Source organism: Panonychus citri, unplaced genomic scaffold, assembly GCF_014898815.1.
Source record: "Panonychus citri isolate SS breed McGregor unplaced genomic scaffold, ASM1489881v1 Contig00116, whole genome shotgun sequence".
Lineage (NCBI taxonomy): Eukaryota > Metazoa > Arthropoda > Arachnida > Trombidiformes > Tetranychidae > Panonychus > Panonychus citri.
The window spans coordinates 538,268-563,411 of record NW_026515521.1 but is presented as its reverse complement, the minus strand read 5'-3'; the positions used below and the strand labels follow the sequence as shown (position 1 = coordinate 563,411).

Below are 25,144 nucleotides of genomic sequence, written 5' to 3'. Positions count from 1 at the left end.
GTTTTGCCAACAAAGTAATAGCGAGTTACAAGAATCAACATATAATTTCCCGTTTTATGACCGGAATTGTGTTTAATTTCGTATTACTGTAACAATAATTGAGTAATCAATATCTTTGATTACTCAGTGGAAAACAATTAACAATTAATTAATAATCAAATTTTCTGTTTATTAATCAAAAATAACAATAGCGACTTTTTAGATACGATCTTAATAGATCGTATCTAAGATTTTATCTTTCTCTTTCTTTTTCTCTTTCTTTTTTCTCTCTTTCTCGTCTTTCTCTTTTCCATATAAATAAGACGATTTAATTCATTGTAAATCATTAAGTTTATATCTTCGATCATGAATAGATGATTAAGTAAAAAATCCTATTCACCGAAGACATTATGATTAACCTAATAAAGTTCTTATTGAAATTATGAAGTAATATTGAATCATAAGTCTACCTGAGTTCTTCATTACTCAGTTGATAAATTATCGATAAACTCAACTGAATTGTTATTAAAATTGACAAGTTCAACAGTCTAATTGATTTTAGTTTTGAACAATTTGAGAGCAAAACAACAAAGTTGTCAACTTAATTCACTCATCATTTGTAATTACTCAATAATTATATTATTATTACATCAATTAGGTATGAGAATACATTACAATTATTAACAATTAATAATTAAATTCTAAAATTAGGTTATATTAGGTAAACAACTAAGTAATGGCCAAAATTTTTTCGAGCTTACGTTTGGCTTGATTGTTGAAAACTTTAGATTTTGATTAATAAATTTAGTATAATTAGAGGTTAGATAATAGCTTTAACATGATACATAAAGATCATTTTATGATGATTAGTTTAATTACAATTAAATTATATCTAAAGTGATAGAATTTTGTTTTCGATCTTTTTATTAGGCCATTTTTCGATGAATATTGAACTTTCGAAGATTAAAATTTAAACAAAATGTTCTTTGGATTTTCGAGCTACTATTGGATAAATTTGAACAATTAAAACGATCAAGTTCAAATTTTATTTAAATTTAATCAAAAAATCATTTACCATTGATTTTCCATAAAGAGCCGATTTTCATGAAATTCTTGAATTAGAATCAATTTTCATGTAAAAATCTCCATAGACAATGTCTCTTCAATGGTAAATGATTTTTTGATTAAATTTAAATAAAATTTGAACTTGATCGTTTTAATTGTTCAAATTTATCCAATAGTAGCTCGAAAATCCAAAGAACATTTTGTTTAAATTTTAATCTTCGAAAGTTCAATATTCATCGAAAAAATGGCCTCCGAATAAAAAAGATCGAAAAACAAAAATTCTATCACTTTAGATATAATTTAATTGTAATTAAACTAATCATCATAAAATGATCTTTTATGTATCATGTTAAAGCTTATTATCTAACCTCTCTAATTATACTAAATTTATTAATCAAAAATCTAAAGTTTTCTAACAATCAAGCCAAACGTAAGCTCGAAAAAATTTTGGCCATTACTTAGTTGTTTACCTAATACAATTAAGAGAAAGGTGTTCAGTTGAATCAAGGAATTAAATTTGATTCCAATGGAAATATAAATACAGCCACGAAAAATGAGATGAGAACAAAAATTATGCCTAATAAGCATAGAGAGATAACTTTTTTCTAATTGTGATTACATTTTTCTGTTACTCTCCATTTAAATCAATTAAAATTTTCTTTTAATTTTGATTAAATTATCTCTTTATGCGTAATTGATATAATTTTTGTTCTCATCTAATTTTTCGTGGCTGTATAATCTGTAAAGTAATTCCATTCACAGATTGATATTTATAAATAGAAATGAATTTAAAGTAAACCAATTAATGTTTAATCACGTCGATAACCACATCATCGCAATTAACTAATATACTTTTTGATGGTGTTTTGTGATCGTTTTAATTACAATTAGATGAGATTTTATCGGTTGCAATTGAAAATCTGAGTCTTTTCCTAATTCCAATCAATCGTGTTTACTTTTTTTTGGTCTTGACTCTTTGGCATTTTGTTTTCTGGTTAATTGTTGGGTAACAATTAACTTTCGTATCATTTAGGTTTGTAAAATCTTCTGATATTAAGACAGTTTTTAATTGTTGAAACTTTCTTTTTCTTATTAAGTGTGATAATACTGGTTGTCGGTTTTAATGGTATCGATGATTTAATTGGTACCGTTGTCGAGCTATTAAATGGTTGTAGAGTTTTAATTGCTTCCATCTCGTCGATTCTTTCACGAATAATTTGTTGAAAGGTGAGACATGAGATTCGGTGAAACAATGGGATCACATTTTCCCCTGTTCGAGCGGAAACTGACCAGTATTCAGCTTTCAATTTATCGGCGATTTTAATTGCCTCCGATTCATTGAACTCTCGAGCTGCAGGGGAAATTGCATCAGCTTTCGAGCCAATGAGAAATATAATCGGATTCTTGGTACATTTCAACACTTCCCTTGACCAATTTAGGGAATTAAGTAATGACTTGACATTAGTCAAATCGAAAACAATTAAGGCAACATTTGACCCTCGAAAATAAGAATTAACCAGTGTAATAAAATTCAATACTTAATATGAATTCAAATTGATTTGTAAATTTTACTTCTCTTATGAACTTGGGGCTTGAATCGTTCTTACCATAAAGCATGATTATATTGTATTCCTTTCATAATAATGACTTAAAACTAAAATCTGGAGAAAAGTTGTTTCTTCAATATAGAGACCTTCAAACGACCTTTAAGTGACTTTTACTTCTCGAAAGATATTCAGTTAAATAGAGGTAGTACAAAAAGATCAAAAATGCCCTGTAGAAGACCTGACAATCTGTGTAAATGGAATTGTATCTATTAACTATCGATTTTTGATAGCACGTTCTAAAATAAATCAAAATAAAAGCATTTAATCCTAAAATCATAATGAAAGTTGGGATGTCAATTCGATTAATATCGTTTTATTATCCCTGTTAAAATGTTTTTGTTTCGTAAAGATTGATACCACTGTTAAATAATTTTCACCATATTGAAACACGTTACTGTCAATATCATGAAGATTTTTATGCCTTCATTTATAACCCCACGAATCCTCATAAAAAGTGTTTGAATATCAAATTTTCATACGCAAGTATTAATCAAGGATTACTGCTACTATAGATTGAACTTATAGCAAAATTCATGGTCCTTGGATAAGAAAATACTACCCACAATGTCGGCACTTCGAAAAGCTGAACACTCAACCTCAAAATCTATTTCGACCAATCAACTATTATAATTTCTCTGATTTTCTGTATCTTTATGTGTCACTTAAAATTTCTCGCTTGTAGTGTTTTTATCATTGAATATTTTACTATTAAATTGTCGAATTGATGTCAAAATTTAGAAAGAGGTAATTGTGCTAAATGGATAATTTTTAGGAGATTATTGAATTAAATTAATTTCGGATTTATTAATTAAACATATGGGATTCGGAGAAGCAGAATAATCAAAAAAATTTGATTTTTGATTAATTTAACTACAGCGGGTGATCTGATTTCATCGGATGATGATCGATCGCGGGTGATCAAATAAACTCTGAAAATTGACAAGTCCAACAGTGTAATTTATTTGTTTCTGCGACTCTTAGTTTACGAGTTATTTAGAAATCTGTCTAATTAGCGCTGACGCTCTGTAGATATTAATCTTGCTCGTCAGATGCCACTATCCATCTTTCCAATGAATTACGTTTTTCGAGATATGTTACAGGGTGTTCTCTTTTCAAACTTCCTTAAAAGATCTGAGAAAATAACATAGGCAAAGGTGAGTGAGAAAAATAATAATCTAACCTTTTACCTGTTACTCTGTTAGCTTTTTTTATGGAAGTTTTGTAAATTAACCAGTCTTTAATTTCCAATAACAAATCTATTACATTTGATTGTTATAATTTAATGGAGACAATTCTTAATTTTATTATAATTTCATTCCCAAGTATTTCGATAATTAATATTAAGAGGTAAAACATATCAACTTTGATAAGATTAATCAACGCACTAGACAAAGTTAAAGTTTTTCAAAGTAATATCAAGTAGATAATCGTCTTATTAATGCATTTGATTAATTATTTCTGATCGTAATTAATTACGTAACGTAATTATGTAACCACATGTAATTTATCTCAATTATAACCCAACTATAGTCCAAATGAATGGATTAAAGACTTTCCCTGAAATAATATCAATAGATTTCTATTGAGTGAGGTTAATCCATTCTTTAGATATCTCAATCTAGGAACAGACTAAACAAATGATCGGCCAAACACAATTAATCAAATTTTCTGATTTATCAACATGAAAATACATCTATTCCAGTAAACTAAAATAATTTACATAGAGATAAAATATCTCATGGAGTAAACATGATTGGTTCATCTCCATCTCACCGGAATGGAAAAGTGATAAATCATTATCATGATGGGAAAACATTTTGATTTGTTGAGCTTATGAAAACCCATTTCAGCCAATTAACAAATACTTATGGTGTATTTTCATTGATGACCCCTTTAGATTATGTGTGTGTGTGTAAACACCAGTAAAAGATATAAACCAAAATAATGGATTGACTTTAATCCTTCATCCCTATGTAACCTTCATTTGAATCCTTAATCTTCAAACAATCTCTTGCTTGAAACTTTGAGTTTCGTTTATCACTTTTGGCTTGTAATCAGAAATTGTTTTTTTCCCATTCCACCAACAATTAACTTTATCGGGAGCTGAAAAGAGAAAAGGAAAATATTAACACTAACAGTTGATTGTTTCCAATTAAAAGAAGAAGAAGAAGAAGAGTTTTAAATTGTTACAATAATCAACATGAGATGAGAAAAAGTGAACAAATCTCAATGTTTTGTTAATCTTAACCATTTAACGGTAAACATCATTTTCGAAAGCGGCAAAAAACTAATCATCTTTATCATACATCATCAATTTTATCTTCATCTTTCATATTTATCTCATCCTCATCCTCATCATTATCTTGAAATGTGTTATTTTTGGTCTGATTGTTAACAACAAGATGAATCCAAATACTTAACAAGGTTAATTAACGATTACCAGTTAGATATTTAAGTTTCAACACTGATGGTGAACAGTAAACTTGTCAATCTATTGATTGTCTACAGTTAACTGATTATTGTTATCATCAATTGGACAATTTTATCAAGCAAACATTATGACAACTCAAGTTGGACAGCAAAAACAATTACAATCTCTTGGACAATCAATCAACGCCAGTGGATCAAACTCACAGCAACCAATTAATCCAGTGACAATTATTTCACAACAACAACAACAGCATTACAATCAACATCAACATCAACACCACCAACGATTACCTGATGATAATAATCTAATTCAACAGATAAAAAATGAGCCTCAACATCAACACCAACAATTACAACATCATCCATTTCAACCTCACTCTCACTCTCAGCATCATCATCCATCTTTATCATTGCCTTCATCATCTCAACCTCCTCAAGATGCCAACCAATATGAAGTATTCAGTAAGTAATTACAATCAAACTAATTAATTACCAATCAATCATAATCAATCGTCCACCACCAAAGTACAAAAATATCTGTCGTTTCCAATCCCAGGTCTCTAATTAGTTTAATTTGATTTCTAATCTACACCAAAACTTTAATCATTATCCTTGACTCCCAAAGGATGAGAAAATTAAATTACTTAAACAATTAATCAAAGTGTTTGTTAAAAAAAACAATCAAAAAAAAAGTTCAAGTTAATCAATCAAAGTGAAAACAAATATTAAACTAATAAAATGATTGCAAATATTATGATTAACATACTTTATGTACGATCAGTAATCAACAATTTAAATTCAATTTAATTCACTTGTGCAATCATCTAATCACAATCAACTAAATCATTTTTCCTCAAGGATTAGTTGATATTCAAATTGAGAGTAATTCCAATACAATATTTATCTATTTTCTAATATCTACTATGTAATATTAATAATATATTTTGTCAACGAAATTGTTTATTGACAAATTTAAACTACAATTTAGACATAAGTGTTTCCAAGATTATCATGATTACAATGATTATTGTACATGGTACATTGAATAGATAAACTGAACTGAATTAGAGAGAGGATATAATATTTACTTAGAATTACAAAGTTACCTCTGGAAAAAAAGTTCTCATTCAAAAATTGAATATCTTTACATGGGAAAAATGAACTAGGAACTTGGTATTTACTCAACTATTATTCTGATTCAGTTATTCAGTTTAACACTTATCTCATTTTATTGATCAGTAGTTTGATTGTTTACCGATGATCAATGGGGAAAACGTTTGAGAATCATGAATTTACGGTGAAATATTGAATCTATTATGTTTAGAATTGAAGCTTTTCAACTGGTTAATTTTTCATCTTCTAAAATTGTTTTATCATCGACTGTAAAATTATCTGTGCTCATGGTACATTGAATTTCCTGTGAAATTTTCAGCAAATCGTTGGCTGAATATGATCAGTTAATTGTTTTAAGGAAAAAGGTGAATGATAAAAGTAATAAATTGTTTCCATTCCATTGCTGATCTCCGCTGATTTGATAATCCGATTTGAGGAAATTAATCAGCTTAATGTGATTAACTACTGATTGTGATGATGATTGATATCAGTTCAATGTGTTAGTTAAAGGAATCAACGTGATCATTAACTGATTTTTTCGTTCCAATTCATAACAATTAAGTAATTTAATTCTAGCTTCATGTGGCTCTTTAAACGATAACTTTTCGTCTTTCAGAAACTTCATTTCGACCATTTTAACCTGTGAACTTTTCGTTTGTTATTATTATTAAAACTCGAACCCAATTCCCTTGATCATTTTAAATTATCTTAGTTATCATTGTGTTGAATATCATGAATGGTATTTGTCTTTATGGTGAAGAGAAAGAAAAAAAAAGTTCAGTAAACAGAAAAAATTTCTTCTATTGACTTTGAGTGAATTACATGGTGACCATTGAAACCAAAAGATCTTGGAACTGAGCCATAAGCTTCTGAGTGATGATCAATGAGTTGTATTATTTTTATGGAAAAAATTACTGATATGAATTAACATAAATAATAGAAAGAACTGAAAATAATCAATCTATTTCTGTCCGGAGATTCAGATTCAGAGATGATTCTTGTCAAAGCAACGTGTTCATCATGATGTGACAGGTTTTTATTAAGTAACTCGAAAGAAATCTGAATCCATTTAATTGGAAAAGCGAGAAAATTATGAACAAATAACCTAAATAATAGTGAGAAAATATCACGAGATTAAAAGAGAGAGAGAGAGGAAGAAAAAAAGTTCTGATAAACTGAATACTCTGAAATGCGCCTGATTTGATATAAACCTCATGAAGTATTAGTATTATCATCATGATGATCCAAAGAAAATGCTATAGAAATTCAAGAACTGTTTCAGTTGATTTCAAGTCTTCCTTGAGTGTTGATAACAATTCATCCAATTCTGATAAATACCCTCTCTTTAACTTTCCCTCCGTATCGTTGACCTCCCACCAAACTTAATGAGAGTCAATATTACCTTTTTTTATATGCAATTGAGTTCTGTCTAAATCTACCAATGAAAATGTCAATTATTTCATTTTATATATTGTGATAACTTTATAATAACAAATGAAATTTTCATGCCAATTATCAGTTTAATCAAAGTGTTAATCTTGTCTTGATTGTCTCATCAATAGTAATTGAGTGAAAGCATTTTGGATAAGCGCAGCAATAAAGTTGATTTGATTTTCCATTAATGATTGTCTGTGTATATTGAAAGTGTCAACTAAATGATTACCAATTGTTTAATTGTTTAATTGTTAATTGTTTTCAAATTATAATCATGGAAAGAAGATATCATAATGTATCTTCCTCATCATCACCAGTACCTACCATTGTTACATTGGGTAATATTGATGGTCGATCATCAGTTACTCATACAACAACAATTAAAGATTCATCTTTATATCCAATGATTAACCATCCAAAACAACAACAATTAGCAAACATCAATAACAATCAACAACAACACCAGCAAATTATATCAAGTTCAACAATAAGACATGCAAGTAAATCAGAGCCTTCCCAATTAAACCAGTCTTTTAATCATCAAATCAACAATATCAATAATAATCAGAATCCAGGTTTCCTTTGGATCGGAGAATCAGCAATCTCAGGTAAATCAACGATGATTGATTGAACCTTAATTAACCATCCCAAGAATATAATCAATCAATTTTGGTTTAATCATCTTAATTAGAGTTCACTTTTCCATCATATTGTAATATAAGTTAATTGTTGGTGTCTTCTCGTGGTTGTGATTGACATTTCCATGTTTATTTGTTATATTATCGTTTAATCATGAACTTGAATGATATGTTAATCATAACAATCAGACTGAAAATTTTGTAATTCAAAATCAATTTGGACAAACTGTTCAACTGATTATCAATTGTGTTTGATTATTTGATTACTTTTATACCAAATGACAATCAAATGAACAACTTTCCCAGAATTGTAATCAGAATTATCTAGGAAATTAAATTCCTCAGATTTCTGATAACATGATGAAAAGATTTTTCAATTTCATGGTGATGATTATGATGATGATCAGGATCATCAGGATTGCTTTTGTTTTCATCTGATTTCCAATAAGTTACCATGAAGTAAAATCTGTCTGTTCAACATTCAACTATATATAAATCAAACATGATCATGAAGATAAATATATCAATCCACACACTGAATTTAGAATTGAAATGTCAGAATTTTTCACAACATTCTCAATCCAAATTGTTAATAATATCTCTTTCCCAAAGAGAGAGAGGAATAGATATTATCAATTTCCTCTGAACAAATGATAGAACTAAAAATTTTCTTATCTCACTGAATTTCAGATAAATAAAGTTGAAAGTTTCCCTGAAATTTACCATGAAAGTGAATAAAAATTTTTCTCTTCAAATGAAAAACAGAAATGATCAACTTTCCTTAACCACCTCAACTTGAAGTCTATTGATTTGCTAACAAATTACAATTTCTAAATTGTTATTGATTGTATTGTGTGTATGTGGATACGGAAAATTATCACCAATTAAAGTTAATTACGTTTGGTGATGAGATTGAATTTTCTTTACTCATTTTAACCTCTTTAACTACCATTGTGTTTGTACACAATTGATTGTTGAATTAGAAATTGGTTAACATGATTAATTATTTGTTAGGTTAAAATGTTTTTACTTTAAATGATTTATTTTCCTCTTTCTCAGTTTAGTGATTAAATTAATATCATCATCATCATCTTCATCCAAATAATAGTTATTAATGTAATCATTTATGATTTACATTCAACGCCCTTTGATTACAATTTATGGTTAACCTTTTTTTTTGCCTTAATCATTACAATTTAACCAACTATCACCAAATGTTAATTCAATTTAATGTTGATACAAAATATTATTCAAAGTTTCTATATTTATAACATGATAATGATGATAAACATGATGAAATTTCAATGAATGAAACTGAATCAACAATCATAATCATTCATCATTAAGATTGAATAACTAATCATAACTAATGACAAAACGATTTAATCAAACCTTAAATTGTTGACATGTTCAAGCTCGATGATTATAATCATGTTAGTTTATGTCAGACAAAATGATTAACCTTTCCAAATGAAATTATCAACTAATTTTGATTTCTCTCTCTCTCTGGTTAATCAATGGTTAATCATTAATCAATGACTTTCAATCATTTGATTTCCCTTTGATTGTCAAATCAATAAAATGAATAAAAATTGTAAAAACTGTCTAAAAATGATAAAATCATTTAAACTCAAATACTATTAGGAAACTATTACAATTCCTGTTGAATGATCATCGTCTAATCATCTGATATTTGATTATATTGTTGTTGTTATTATACTTTCACCGATTGTGATGATTAACAATTGATTAGATTCAATTGATTGAAATGATTTGACTTGACATCTAATACAAGTAACAGTAACTTAAGATATTATCAAGAGATAAACAAAAATAACAACAAAGATAAACATGAACCTGATACACTTTTCACTCGTCATCCTCATCATTTTTTTCATCTTCTTCTCACTTTATCTTCCTCATCATCTACTACTACTACTTATCATCATCATCAACATTTCTCTCTCGATATATTGAAACAAAATCAATATCAGATCAGTGATCATCATCAGCTTAATCATCAACGGTTACTCTTGTTGTTGTTGTTGTTTGATAGCCAAAAGTCATTGATGAACAAAGATGATGAGGATGAGGATGCTAAAGGAAGAGAAAATGTTCATTATACTTTTTCTTCTTGATCTTTTTTTTTCTTCATCATCCTTTTTTTTCATCTTCTTTCTTGTTCCATCAACCAAAGTATCAGTTGAGAAATCGTTTCACTTGGATAACTTATATAACTTTTTCCCCTTCTTCCTGATAGGTTATCACAACTTTAGCCTATTGTTATTTTGATATTGTTCGTTGGGAGTAACATTGAATTTCTTAATGTTTCTATTTGAAATCACATCATCATCATCATGAGAATCACATGTAAATATGTAGATAGCTATGTATATATAAAGTAATAATATTATCTATCATCATGATACATGAGTTATGATGATGATGATGATCAGGGTTACGTATGAAAATTGTAGGTTATTACATTATTAGCATCATAAACTCAGGTTGAAAGTTCAATGAATGAAAATTTTTATTTTTCAAGTGAAAAAAAAAATTTACACCAAACCGATTATCATTATGATGATGATAATAAATCATTGGAATTCATTTTTTTCTTTGCTGATTGTTTTATCATTTTAATAATACAATTTCATAGCGATTAACCAGAAAACTCATTGATTTAAATGAAGATCAGATTTTGGAAATGATAATCATTAGCTTTTTAGTTTAGATTATCAATCAATTTATCAATTCTATCAGTAATGATTAACTTAAATTGGTTTAACAATTAATAATCATAATCATCTTTCCATTTATTAATAATAGTTTTTCATGATGATTACCATGAATTCATAAGATTTGGTTGTTTTCCTATTGTTTTGATTTCTCTCCAAGAAATGACTGATCATTTGTGAATGTTTCTGACAAGATTCATGATTCCAATTCAGTTATATACTCATTCATAAGCTTTATGAAACTTATGATCATGATGATAAACTTATCATCTACATGGTTATCATCATCAGCATCTTCGTGAATCCTGAACAGTAAACCTTTAGCTAAGAATATGAGAGATGATCATGTTCACAGATTACCATTGGTTTCTACTCTTGGTTCCACTTTCTCATCTTCATCCTCATCCTTTTTCCTTCCGGACAAAATCATAATATCTTTCTGATTATAAGTAATTCTATTGATTGTTAATCATCATATGGTTTGTGCTGATTAACAATTAAACCAACAATCATCAGATATTAACTCCTTTTTTGATTGCGAGCAAATTAAATCTTTGACATTTTTAGGCTTTTCTCCCATTAATGAAAAGTGAAAAAAATTGAGACCAACAAACCAAATTCAAATTATTGTAATTAATTAATTAGCTACTAATTTAATTGTTCTTACAGTTTAACTCACTATTAATGGTACAGTGATAATTTCTTGGTGAAAATTAATTGTTTTTCAAATGAATTGACAAAAATTTATGATTTCAATTGTTTTCCTACCAAATGATTACCCTAAACAATTACAATTGTTTCATTTGAAGTAATTAAAATCTCAATTTATCTAAAGGAGTTTACAATTAAAACTAATATTACTAAAATAGAGGTGATTTAAATGAACAACAATTAACAATTGTATTTTCTCATACAGGTAGAAGTGGTTATTATTATTACTATTGAATATTAAGTAGATGGAAACAAAAAAAAAGTAATCACAATTAATCAGATTCATAAAGTTTAATTATCCATGAAATTTAATTACACAAAGTAACAAGAAGCGAAACTGTTTAAGGCCAAGACTAATTAACAAAATCAACTGAGAACCTGAAACTCAATAGGAAACAATTTAAAAAGAGTAACAAAAAAGTTTACTAATTAATCCACTGGGATTATAATCTAAACTAATTGTTATATTGTTGTTGTTATTGTTGTTCTGTAACATCGAACCGGTTATCAATAATTTCCACTACGAAATTCTGAATTACATGATAATGAGAATCTCTTACAGAATTAGAATATCGAGAATTATAATTGAATAGATTCCCTGAATAGTAAACCGAAAAAAAAAGTTTCCTCGAATTTGTTTTTTGCCTCCACTCGAATTTTAAATTAGACCAAATTGCTCAGAGACTTATGATAATTTCTGTTGATTATATTAAGGCAATTGGTTTAATCAACTACAACATTTTGTCAAAATGAATTTACAACAATCAAGGATTTTTATTTACATTATTATTATATGGTAATCAAAATTATGGTTGGTTGATTGTAAATGTTTACTTCAAATTGATTAAATATGATTCAATTTGTTTCTTTATTTTGTTTGTTGTATATCACAATCAAACTTGATTGTAATCATACTAATGATTGTATTAATATTGTATGATTACTATTACTGATTAAGCTCATTTAATATTATGTCCCAAAATGTGATCAGGGGGAATCAGATTATCATGATTATCATGACGATCATTAAGAATGACGATGAACAAAACATATCCAACTAAACAATTACTTTATCAATGGGTGTGGACTTTTACATCTTGATAACAATTTACTGATCATCATTAGGATAATATCAATATTTGAAATCTGTTGTTGATTAATAACAATTTAATCCAGTTTAATGGAGGGATTAACATTTTTCCTTATTTACTATTATAACCATAGTGATGATATTGACCATCATGGATTTAAATTTAAATTATAAATGTAAATCAAATCACTTGATTAACTCAAAATTACGATGCAATTTATTTAATCAACATAATCATTCAATATTAAAGTTACTTTAACCATTCAACTGTAAACATGAGACTAATGATACAAATCATTGATTTCCATGATAAACCTAATCAACAATTTAGATGATCATAATTTATAGTTAGTCAAATGCAATCCAATTGCGAAAGGATTAATTACTAGATTAGTTAATTAATTTTTTCCTTTACTCTTAATAATATTTTTTTTTCCACCTCCAAACCTCAACTAAAATGTTGTTGTTGTTGTTGTGTAGCAATTTGTGTCTCTGTTATCATTAGTGCTTAATTATAATTAAGATTCTCAGCTTCTAATTAACAAGGGCAATTAACTTTTTTTTCATTATTCAGCTAATTCATTTAATTGTGTTAAGATGATTAGATGCTATAAACAGAGAGATGATCATGTCAAGGTTATGAAAAACAATTTCGATGATGATATTATTTTTTTTTCTTCATCTTCCTCGTAACAATGAATTGAATAAAACCAGAACAATTAACGAATTGCAATCATATCTTGTAACAATTAAACGAGAAGAGGAAAATTTATCATCTCAGAATTCATGATGATTGCTTATCATCCTCATTGGTGAAGGAAGAAACAAAAAAAATAGTTACCATTATTATTATTATATGATTATCATGATGATGAACATGAACAAAAATTCATTGCGTGAGTTTCATATCTATTGTATATATACACAGACTTTTGTATTTCCTGGAAGCCATGATGATGGTTATGATGAGAGATGATGAAGGGTATCATGATGATTGGAATAGATCCAGATATAATTCTGGAGAAGGAATTTTTTTCTCCTTCATGAAGAAAAATGTTCACCATGGAAAACATGTTGATAAACGAAAAGAAAATGAAAAAAATCTACAGATATTCTTTGTATTACTTTATCTTTACTTTATCTCTTCCCATTGAATGAAGTTTTTCAAAAGTTCCTGAGTCCACTGAGCTTTCCAACTTTACCACAAATCGTTTCATCATGAAAACTTTTAAATCTAAACATTAGCTGAACTTTTGATCATCTCATGAATATCATAATAGCCTCAAGTCCTTTACCTTAAAGAAACTTTTTTTTTCTTCATATTCCTCATTTACTTCATCGTTTTCAATTGATCGAAAAGTTCATGATAATGGTTCATTTTCAATGGTGAAACTTCATCAGAAAAGTCTACCTTTGTAACCTACTTAGATGATGATGAAATAATCTGCATCATTATCGTTATCACCTGTTAATGTGAAATCTTTTTCCTGAAAATTATTCAGTACAACCAGAATTTCAGGAAAAAAATTCAATTTTCTCGTTTTCTTTTTTCTTAGAAGAAAATTTTCTCTATGAAATATTCATCTGATTCATTTCCTACCCTGGAAACACCCTGAAGGTACTTGAAGTGATTTATGAAATTACCATGAACCAATAACCTAAATTTTCAATCTTATCTCAACAATCAATAAACTTGATTTAATTTATCATGATGACAATTTAATCTTTGTAATATCACCTGAGTGTAATACTGATCATCATTCAAGTTTATTACTGATTGAAAGTTAATTGTTTTACTTTTCTCTCTCTCTCTGAATCATTGATCACAATGAGAATTGATTGTTAATCAAGAGAAATAGAAATTACCTTTTGATTACGTGATGGAAATTGATTAAAGTAAATATTGCCACAATTGATTAACAAAATAAGCCGTAAGGTTGAAAAGTGATTAGATTGAAATTAAATTATCCCACTAATTTGAGCCTTTAATCAATCAATAAGATGACAATCAAATTGATCACATCAAATATCTCTTGGTATTTTTTTCCATTTACCATCACTGGACATTGTCCATACCTTTTCACCTTCACATATTAATCAGAAAAAAATATTTTTCTCTCTCAATTTTATCATCTTTATCTTCATTCTCATCTTCAATTTTTAGATACAATCGGACATAATCCTGGTCTATGTGCATTGATATTAACCGTTATATCTGTGATACTGATCGTGTTAACATTGCCTTTATCCCTTTTCTTTTGCATCAAGGTGAGTTTCATTAACTAATTAAAAAAAAGAGCAAACTTTAACTCAATCGATTGACCATTCACTCAAAAACTTTAATTAAAACTTTTAATTTGAAGATAATGATGACCAATCCAAAGTATTCCTCAATTAAAACTCATTTCAATCTTCATCTTCGATATCATCCACTTACACACCACCCTCTCCATCTCTCTCCATCTCACTCCATCTCTCTCCATCTCTCTCCATCTCTCTCTCTCTCTCGACTGGTCATCATCAAGTATCCATCACACTTTATTACATCATAACCATTGCTACTATTGGTTCCCTTGGTTACCAATTGAAAATTTCGTTTTTCTCTCTTCTACTCAATAAGATAACTTTTCATCATCTTCTTGATGATCTCATCTTTGTCTCTCTCTCTCTCTCTCTCTTATCATCCACCTCCTCCCACTCCATCATTCTGATTGAAGTATTTCATTTCCTCTTGCTGAACAATTTATCGTTTCACATGGAAGCCAATTTAAACCATCTCACTTTCATCTTCTTGACTCTTTCTCTGTCTCATCCATCCAAACCGATGCTTAAATGAGTGTACATGTGAGTGAGTATCAAATAGCTGATCATCTTCATCATCTCACATGAAAGATAAATGCCCATCATTATCTTTATCATCTCGATTTGCTCGAACTTCTTGAAAAAAGTTCTAAGAACTTTCCCTTCCCCCTTACCTTTGATTACATTTATACATATAAATTAATATCTCACCAATTGAAACCAATTAAGAGGTTAAATGATTAACATTTTGTTTTCTTTTGTATGATTAAGTTGTTACTTCTCATGTATGAGTTTCTAATATTAATTCAACTCTTATTTCTCATGATGATGATGCTCAGCATGATGATTTTATATTAGAAATGATTAAAAGGTTTGACAATTTAATTATAATTGTGATAACAAAAGAAATCAACAATTTATCAAATCCCTTTGGATGAATATAGTTGATAAAAGGATTGGATAGAAATCAAATTGATGAAACTTTGCTTTTTGTTGATAGTTTTTTTTACCAATTCAATTGTTGAGAAAATATTATTACCAATTTAGATCTTAATTGTTACTCATTAATAATCAATTGTATTAAATTGTATTTTTCTAACAATTTAAACAGAGGGAGATAAATTGAACTCATTGAATTGAAAAGATTTCATTCAGTTTCACTGATTCTATCGTATTCACATCATGACAAGAAAATTAATTCATCTTGTTAGTTTTTTTTTTACTTTTCTCTTTCAACTGATCAACATCAATGATCTGATTAAATGAGATTAAGGTGATGATTAAGTAACGATAATAGTAAATTGGACTTTCATTCAATTTCCTGTTTCAATTGACCATTTAAATGGTAACTTTAAATTTTTCAATTCCATTTGATTATAATCATTTTCTGTCACAATTTAAACTCAGATAATCATGATGAGCCAACAGGGTGGAGTAGATATCGACTTATATATCCTATCATTACCTTGTATCTAATGTAAGGAGTGACCCCTAATCTAAAACGTAGACAAATGACCATTAGACTGACCACTGAGTTGTTTTTTCTATTTTGCTTCGTTCCATGTGATTGACCCTTGGCTACTATTATCTTTTCAATATCGAATCAGTTGGTCAATATAATAAACTTTTAAAACACTGAAAATCAATTGAACAAAAGTTAAATATTGGAATGAGAATTCAAATGTATTACAATATTGGTGATGATACAAGTTGATCAATTTAATTGGTAAAATGATTTAGTTTAATTAGAGATGATCGATTGATTGAAAAAATGTATATTCATTTGTAATCTGATTTATGACCAACAATCAACTTGATTATTTGACCTTAATCAAAGTTGATTGTCTCTATTATAATGAAAGTTAATAACCTAGTATATATTATTTTTGCTCTTATTTGAATATATTGTTACTTCAACTAATATTTACATTAATTTAGTTTAATCAGCTGATTACTATTTCCCATTAACTTGACCAGCAATTTGTCAATTTAAAGTTTATTGGATTAGCTGATTGTTGATATTGTGATTTACTGGTTCGAGTTTTAATTTGATTGTTGTTCCAATCTTACGTATTATTAATTTAGAAGGTTAAATTGATTGATAATTATAATCATCATGAGACTAATTTGATTTATTAACTGTTAAATCATGATGATGTAATCAGAATTGATTGTTATCTTGGCACAAAAAAAAGGAGGATTAATAATTTAACCAAGAAAGATACACAATCTTCCCAATGATTAAAATTAGCCTAAGGGTAATTTAGTCTGATACAAAACTGTAACCAATACAATCAATTGATTGTGAATCTTTTGACTCATCATATTTTAATCAATTGAATTCAGAATGATGATTCTGAAAGTTTAAAGCTAATCAACAAAACTACTCAATTCTAATCCGATAAAATAATCTTGAGATAACAATTAGCATTAATATGATTCCCTGTTAATTAGTTTTATTTCACCCACAATTAGAGTGTATATCATAATCATGGCGGAGAAAATTGTTCACCATAAATGGAATGAATTTTTTTTTTCATTCTTCCTCATCATCCCAACTATTTACCACCTTCATCATGATGATGATAACGATGAGAAGGAGGAAAAACAATTCGGTGAATTTATATCATCATCATCATCACCATTGTTGTTTTTGGTTCAGCTTGATATTGCTTTGAGATTCAATTAGTTTGGTTTTCTCAGTTCTGGAAATAGTTTCAACTGATTACTCCCATGTGATTCCATGTGTATTATTTGTTATTGTATTTATCATTTGTATCTCACTCTTTCAGCTAACCAAGGGAAAAAAAAAGAGTAGTATCATTATCATGATCTATCTTGAAATACACTTACTGACCAATGGCTATCATTTTATTACCTTAATTTTCATCTTTGATAAGGTTACATGATAATAAAGTAGCTGACATAAGATATTGTTAACTATTGAATAATATAACTGAAAATGCTGAATTCATGATAACTATTGGCTCTTAATGTGTGAAGGTCAATTGATAAATGGACAGTTGATGACAAGGGAAAACTGACCAATATTATTATTATCATGATGGTACATAAGTGATGATTAAATCTGCTTATGATTCTGAATTGTTCATGAAAAGTGATTGAGATACAATTTTCGGTATCTAATAGATTCTAATAGATGATATTAATTCACAATTCTATCCGGTCGATTTTCCCGAGCACATAATCAGTTAAATTGAATTTCCAATAATTTGTCTTGAAATTTGAACAGAATTTGATTTGATTGATTAACTTGCAATTAATCTGATTGTTACAACTTTATTTATATCTCATTCTTTTTTTCTCATTCGTAAATCAGTTCATTGATCTTTGTGTCTGATTTGTAATATTATATCATGAATTTATCTACTTTCATGGTTTTCTGTTATTGAATTGTTTTCATTTACCCGGAAATTGGTCATTTCCTTAATTTCCTCGTCGATTTTGATTTAATACAAACAATGCAATTGTCTTTTTACAAAATGCTAATCAAGATAACCATAAATCAGCTCAATCTCTTTAATGATTATAATCAACAACAACAGGTCACCACAATTAGATGTTTAATTTTATTTTTCTTCATCAAAAATTCATATCATGATAATACGATTGATATTAACATGGATCATTGGATAACCTTAAAGAGATGACGATTCCAATTTCTGATTATTATCTCATGTGTAATATTTTCACCCCCTGAGTTCGTGATAAGAATATTCAGTTTCAGAATATTGAGAATTATTCTGATAATGGAAAGAATCATATTCATAATATTATTTGGAATCATTTCCTTTTCGTTGGTCAACTTTTCTTATTTCCCAGAAAAAAAAGACTGACCTCTCACTCTCAGTATTTTCTGTGGTCATTTGTTGAGGAAACATTTTCTTGACCAATACGATTATCACCATCATTTTTCATCATATTATTCAGCTTCTTGAAACTTGATGATAATAATAATAGAATCCTAATCCTTTTATCTTGAGGTTTAAGGTAAATCCTGTAATCCTTAATACCTACAATGAGAAACTATGAATACTTAATTTAAGTAACATTTAATATGATCAATTTAGATTTAATTGTTTCACAAAAACGGAAAAGAGTAAAATTTTTCATTAAAGTATAACAATCAATTAATCAGCCAAACATCAACAACAATTAATTATTTAAAGTTTGTTTCATAAAAGCATTGGAGAGAGAGAGAGAGAGAAGTAAAAAAAGAGACAAATCAAATTAAGTTAATTGTTGTCCATTTAAAGACAATGGATAAAAGTTTTTGGGACTAATGGTTAATCCAATTGAATTACAATTGTCAGACTTTTCCAAGGAAATTGTTTCCCTTAAAGTTAATTATCCTCTTAATTATTGATAACATTTTGATATATATATATAATTTGGTGACCCAAATTGATATACAGGTTGTCCAGGAATATGAAAGAGCAGTTATCTTCCGGCTTGGAAGGTTAGTTAAGGGTGGGGCAAAAGGACCAGGAATCTTTTTCATCATCCCCTGTATCGATACCTATTCAAAAGTTGACCTCAGAACCGTTTCATTTGATGTTCCTCCGCAAGAGGTAAGTCTCTATATTACCCTTATTTACCCACCTTTCACCCAGCATCACCACCACCATCATCTCCATCATCATCCAACTCTTGTCACAATTTCATAGAACATTTTTATTTATTTAACGAATTTTCTGGTTTGTTGAATTCACAAGATTTAGTTACCTTCATCATCCTCATCCTCATCCTCATCTCTCTCTCTCTCTCTCTCTCTCTCTCTCTCTCTTCCTGTTCTCTTCATCCTCATCCTTCTCGGTGGGATTTTCATCTGACAAGATGAAAGCTCGAGAATACAAAGTTTTACCTTTAAAGAAATGAAAAAACTTTCTCTTTCCTTGTTAACATTGATTCCATACAACAATCAATATACTAGAAAGAGACGAAAAATTAAATATAACAATTTACATTTGATTCAATTTCAAACACAATTAACCACCACCATCATCAAGTTAGAATGAAATTAACTTAATCATAATCAAATTGCTGTCAAACAATTAACCTTTAATCATGTGCATCATCTCAACTGTTTACTTTATAATAATATTATTATTTTGGTTGAGCAAAACTGACAGAAAATCAATATCTAAATGTAATCAATTTAGATTAATTTATTATTTATATTTGTTATTAGTTAATTTCTTCATTCCTCTTTCTGATTAGTTGTTATAACAAATAAAGAACAAACTAATTACAATTAATCACAATTGTTGGTAATCATCATTATTATAATAAATGATAATCATCAATACTCAAGTCAAATAATCAAAAGTAAAAGTTTCTGATTATGATTGGGAATAACTTTTTATCCTAACTATTAATAATTGTATCGTCTAAATAATTGATCATCAACTTAATTAGTCCGCTTTAACGTGTTTGATTATTATTGTGATGGATTAACTCAAACTAATCAAAATATAACAATGATGACCATCATCATCATCATTATCATGGATTAAGAAAATCAAAGTCTCAATCATGTTAATCTCATTTTCTTATAATGATAATCCGGTAAAGTAAATTGGTTGAATGTATATTCAAGTTGCTCTGATCATTATGGTAATTTATTAAATTGTTCAAGTTAATGAATAGAAATGATTAATTGTCATGAAGAGGAATAAAAAAAAAAGATTTCTTTTCACTTAAAATCATAATAACAACAAGGAAAAAAACATGATAAAAGTTCAGGTTTACATGAGATTAAATTCACTGAGGAAATATGGAAATGCCAAAGTAACAGGATAATATTATTTACCTTATCATGAAGTTTAATCAGCATGAATTCAGATCTTAAATTCAGATACCATGATGATAATCATGAGACAAAGAGAGATGAACATTTTTCAATCATCAGGTCTCATCATCATGTAGATATTTTTTGCTCATCCTCCCTTTTAATAGTTAACATTACAATTAAGGAATGGGCATGTCGAGCATTCTGATTATATTCAAACAATTAATTATCGTTGATTGATTAATTTTATTGTTATTCTACCTCCTTTTCCTTAGTCTCAATGCTTACTCTTGAAATGTTTCCTCTTCCTGTAACTTTCTCAACATTAATCATTTAAATCAAGATAATTCCAAGAAATTGAATTAAGTTCATTCTCAGTTTCCAATTAATTTAGTAACTATTACAATCTTGAAACTTGAAATGCTCTCTCTCTCCATGTTGATAATACTCTCCGAATGTGATATTTATTTACAGAGGATTTCAGAAGTTGAGTGTTTATCTAAATTGTGTTTGTTGATAAGTTGATGATGACAACCTTGTATTTTCATTTTCTATTGTTATTTTTTTTTACTTCTTTCAGAACTTTTTTTTTCATCATCATGAAATCTTTCTCATGGTAAATATTTCTTGTGTAGTAGGATGATAATGATTATGAGTTATGTTAAATCAAGTTTGAATGATGAATGATGATGGTAAACTCCCTGTAATAAAATCAATAAACGTACAAAGAAATGCAAGGAATCCTGAGTAAAGAATAAAAAGAAAAATCGAAAATGTTATATTTTCGAAATGAGAACTTTTTTCTTTCTTTCTCCTTCGATTGATGGAATCTCTCTCTCTCTCTTCGATGTATCTATCGTATGTCTCATGATGATTTTCTCATGTCACTGATTGTTTTTTGTTTTTTTTTTCTCTTTTGTCGTTTTCGTAAACCTTACGAAATGTATTCGTAGATTTTGTCCAAAGATTCAGTGACCGTTGCCGTCGATGCTGTTGTTTATTATCGTATCAGTAATGCAACGATCGCCGTTTCCAATGTTGAAGATTATGGTAGGTCCACTCGTCTACTGGCCGCTACTACTCTTCGTAATGTCCTGGGTACCAAAAATTTGTCCGAAATTTTATCCGAACGAGAATCTATTAGCCATGTTATGCAAAGTAGCCTTGACGAAGCAACTGACCCTTGGGGCGTAAAAGTTGAACGAGTTGAAATGTAAGTTTGACCACTAGACTTGGAAAAGTTTCTCCATTGTATTTTATCATCATCGTCATCATGTTAAGATTCATCTGATTCTTTCCACTTCAATCAATCTTTTCATCGTCATCATTTTTATCCAATTTTCTTTTACTTTAAAAATTGTGTTTCCTATTGAAAAGATTTTCTTTACTTCCGTTTTTCTTTCCCATTGGATAAGTAAAATTGAAACTCATCAAAAGAAGAAAAAAATTAATAGTAATTGTCACTTGATAGTAATTGTTGTCCATCCAATGTTTACAAAACCATCATGAAACATTTCATTCGATACTCTTATGGTCATCATTATCATCACCATGGTCATTATCTCACTGATTACATTTCATCTTGTGGAAACAAACAGAAAACATTATCACCGAAAGTCAAGTTTTTGTCAGATTGTTGAAAGATTTAATCTCTTTACTAGCTTATCATTGTTAATCTTCAACCAGAGTTAATCCATTGTCTAAATGTCATGAAATGTTTGATAAAAAAAAAGTGAAAGTGGTCAACATTGACGTTGGTAAATAACTTGCAAGGGTCAGTTTAATCTAACCCTTTCCAAGTAATTAAACTTTCCAATTACTTTTCCACCTTTTTGATATTATGTTGTTGCGATGATGGAGAAGATGAGGAAGAAAAAAATTCTTTTCTCTTTCCAATATAATCCATTTTAATCCATGAAATTTACTGAATTTCATCATGTAAGGTCTCAGGAATGATATTATATCATAATGATTATGATGATGATGAACATGATAATGGAAGAGCAGTTTAACAATGAGAAAGTCCAATAGTAATAAAGATCACAAAGGAAAAGGTATGTAAGGTAAACTTTTAGAACTGGACATTGTGTCCATTGTCCAGAAAATGAAAGTTCCAATTCGATTTGTGATTCTTTGATGATGATAATGACCACGATGGTGAGAACGAAACTTTTCGAAAAAAGTTTCGAAGATAATCTCTCTCTCTCTCTCTCTCTCTATTCTTCTTACTTTTGACTGGTCATTGGTGGTCATTCAATTTCTTTATGATGATTTTGATATTCAGCTGTTTTTTTGTTTGTCTTTCCACTTCATTTGATTTATTATTATTTCAATCTCACTCTCTCACTTTCCTCTCTTTCTCTCTGTGTGTATATCTATTTGTACTCAGACCATTGGTCAGTAATGGTCAGAGATTTGAACTTGTTGAGATTGGATAGCCAGTTGATATGCTTAATCAGCTACAAGTTTCTTGCTTCATTTTGATTTATCCATTTCTTTTCATCGACATTTCAACCTGATCCTTTTTTAAAGAGATTAACATGATTGAACCTGAGAAATCATTTCCATCATCAGAACTTTTATCTTTCTTGAGATTCACTTTTGTTGAGTTTTTTCAATCTATGATTATAATGTTTTTCTCATCTTCGCCATGAAAATGTCTTCCAACTATCCATCCATGGTAATTGATGAATGGCGATAGAACTTATTTCTCACTCAACTTCCTCATCTTCTGTTTATACATACATGGAAGATGAGAAAGAGAAAAAAAGAATCTTCGAATATTCTATTCTTTTTTTGCTTCTATTCTTCTTTTCTATCATAAGAAAATTTCCTTTATTTTCTATTCGATGTTTTTTTCTCCTTCTTATCATATTCTCAGATCTTAGTGGTTACACTTGGCTGAATATCTTCATCACATATTCACCACAGATACGAGTATCACCACGATCATCAATTGATTCGTTCATTTAAATTAGCTCAATTTACGTTAACTAGTTCAATATTATCTCCTAATTTTCCGATATTCATCATGTTAGAAGCTCTTAACTGTCATATTAACAGATTCTTTCAATTTGATTGACAGGAATTCGAAACTTCATTTGTTCAGTTTGTTGATTGATTTTTGCTTCTTGTATTAATTTGATTTGTTGTCGTTTTCATGATAATTACAGTAAAGATGCTCGTCTACCTGTTCAATTACAACGTGCCATGGCTACGGAAGCGGAAGCAGCTCGAGAGGCTCGAGCCAAAGTGATCGCTGCCGAGGGAGAACAAAGGTAAATTTTAAACGATTTGATTGATTAACTTGAGATTTTCAAACTCTTTCCACTTTCTAAGCCTTTAAATTGGTTAATGAATCTTTAGTTTAAGTTTCGAGCTTGAGAAATTAAACTTTAATCAATAGACCTCGAATTTTGGGTTTCGTAGTCAACTGAGCATTAATACTTAATTGCTGCTTTTTAGTTTGAGCTAATTATTAATTGATACATTTTCTTTGTGATTACTATTTCCAATTCTAGAGCATCTCGAGCATTAAAAGAAGCGGCTGAGGTCATTCATGGCTCACCAGCGGCTCTTCAGCTTCGTTATCTTCAAACTTTAAATTCAATTGCGGCAGAAAAAAACTCAACCATAGTTTTCCCGTTACCTATTGACCTTTTTCGTGGATTTTTGAACTCTGGTCGTTGGACTGAACCTTTTCATGGTAAAGATCAACATCATGAAGGTAATGATAACCATCAACATGGAAATAACAATAGAAAAAATGTTAACAATAAAAATCAATCAAATATTAAGCCGAAAGTGACTTTTCCTGATGAACCAACAAGAGGACAATTAAACAATAATCTAAGCGGTAATCAAATGACCAATGCTCAGACCAATGGTGATTCCGTAAATCAGGAATCATTATCAACAATACAGTCACAATCACCAATTCAACCAATCCCATCATCATCATCAGCAATACCAATACCGAGCCAGTCAAACAATCAAGTTGATCATCAATCTTTAATTCAACCACAACAATTTGAATCACAAGAAAGCTGAATTTACAAATGATCTTAAAAATTAAAAGTAAATCAAATCAAATCTCTATAAATAAAACACTAATTTTTACCTCAATTATCTAAGAAAATTTTGTTCTCTTTTAAATTGTTACAATTAATAAAAAAGAAAAAAAAGTTTCTCCAAATTCGTAAATAAATTAAATTTATTTCCATTTT

At 28.7% G+C, this 25,144-nt stretch overlaps 2 protein-coding genes across 3 annotated transcripts; one reads left to right on the top strand and one right to left on the bottom strand.

Moving 5' to 3' along the window:
• Positions 1–1,783: 1,783 nt before the first annotated feature.
• On the bottom strand, positions 1,784–2,661 carry LOC128390188 (ras-related protein Rab-36-like). The gene is made up of 2 exons (XM_053349866.1): positions 2,652–2,661; positions 1,784–2,581 (listed from the first exon to the last, which is right to left on the bottom strand). The coding sequence occupies exons 1-2, from the start codon at positions 2,659–2,661 to the stop codon at positions 2,070–2,072; spliced, it is 522 nt and encodes a 173-aa protein (XP_053205841.1). The 3' UTR covers positions 1,784–2,069.
• A 2,228-nt stretch (positions 2,662–4,889) lies between these two features.
• Positions 4,890–25,115, top strand: LOC128390240 (band 7 protein AGAP004871-like). 2 transcript variants are annotated; one of them, XM_053349928.1, is made up of 6 exons: positions 4,890–5,543; positions 14,970–15,073; positions 19,543–19,698; positions 21,872–22,131; positions 24,092–24,196; positions 24,440–25,115. In XM_053349928.1, exons 1-6 carry the CDS (start codon positions 5,210–5,212, stop codon positions 24,966–24,968), a joined length of 1,488 nt encoding a protein of 495 aa, XP_053205903.1. In that variant the 5' UTR covers positions 4,890–5,209; the 3' UTR covers positions 24,969–25,115. The 2 variants fall into 2 exon arrangements, with proteins under 2 accessions (XP_053205903.1, XP_053205904.1); XM_053349929.1 differs by lacking the exon at positions 4,890–5,543 and adding an exon at positions 7,270–8,236.
• Positions 25,116–25,144: the final 29 nt, after the last annotated feature.

What these genes read in the sequence shown, in the direction of transcription:
- LOC128390240 (XM_053349928.1), top strand. Translation starts at nt 5,210, where the DNA reads ATGACAACTCAAGTTGGACAGCAAAAACAATTACAATCTCTTGGACAA. An exon ending in CCCTTTTCTTTTGCATCAAG is followed by an intron (nt 15,074 to 19,542) that starts GTGAGTTTCATT and finishes ATTGATATACAG; the next exon opens with GTTGTCCAGGAATATGAAAG. An exon ending in AAAGTTGAACGAGTTGAAAT is followed by an intron (nt 22,132 to 24,091) that starts GTAAGTTTGACC and finishes TGATAATTACAG; the next exon opens with TAAAGATGCTCGTCTACCTG.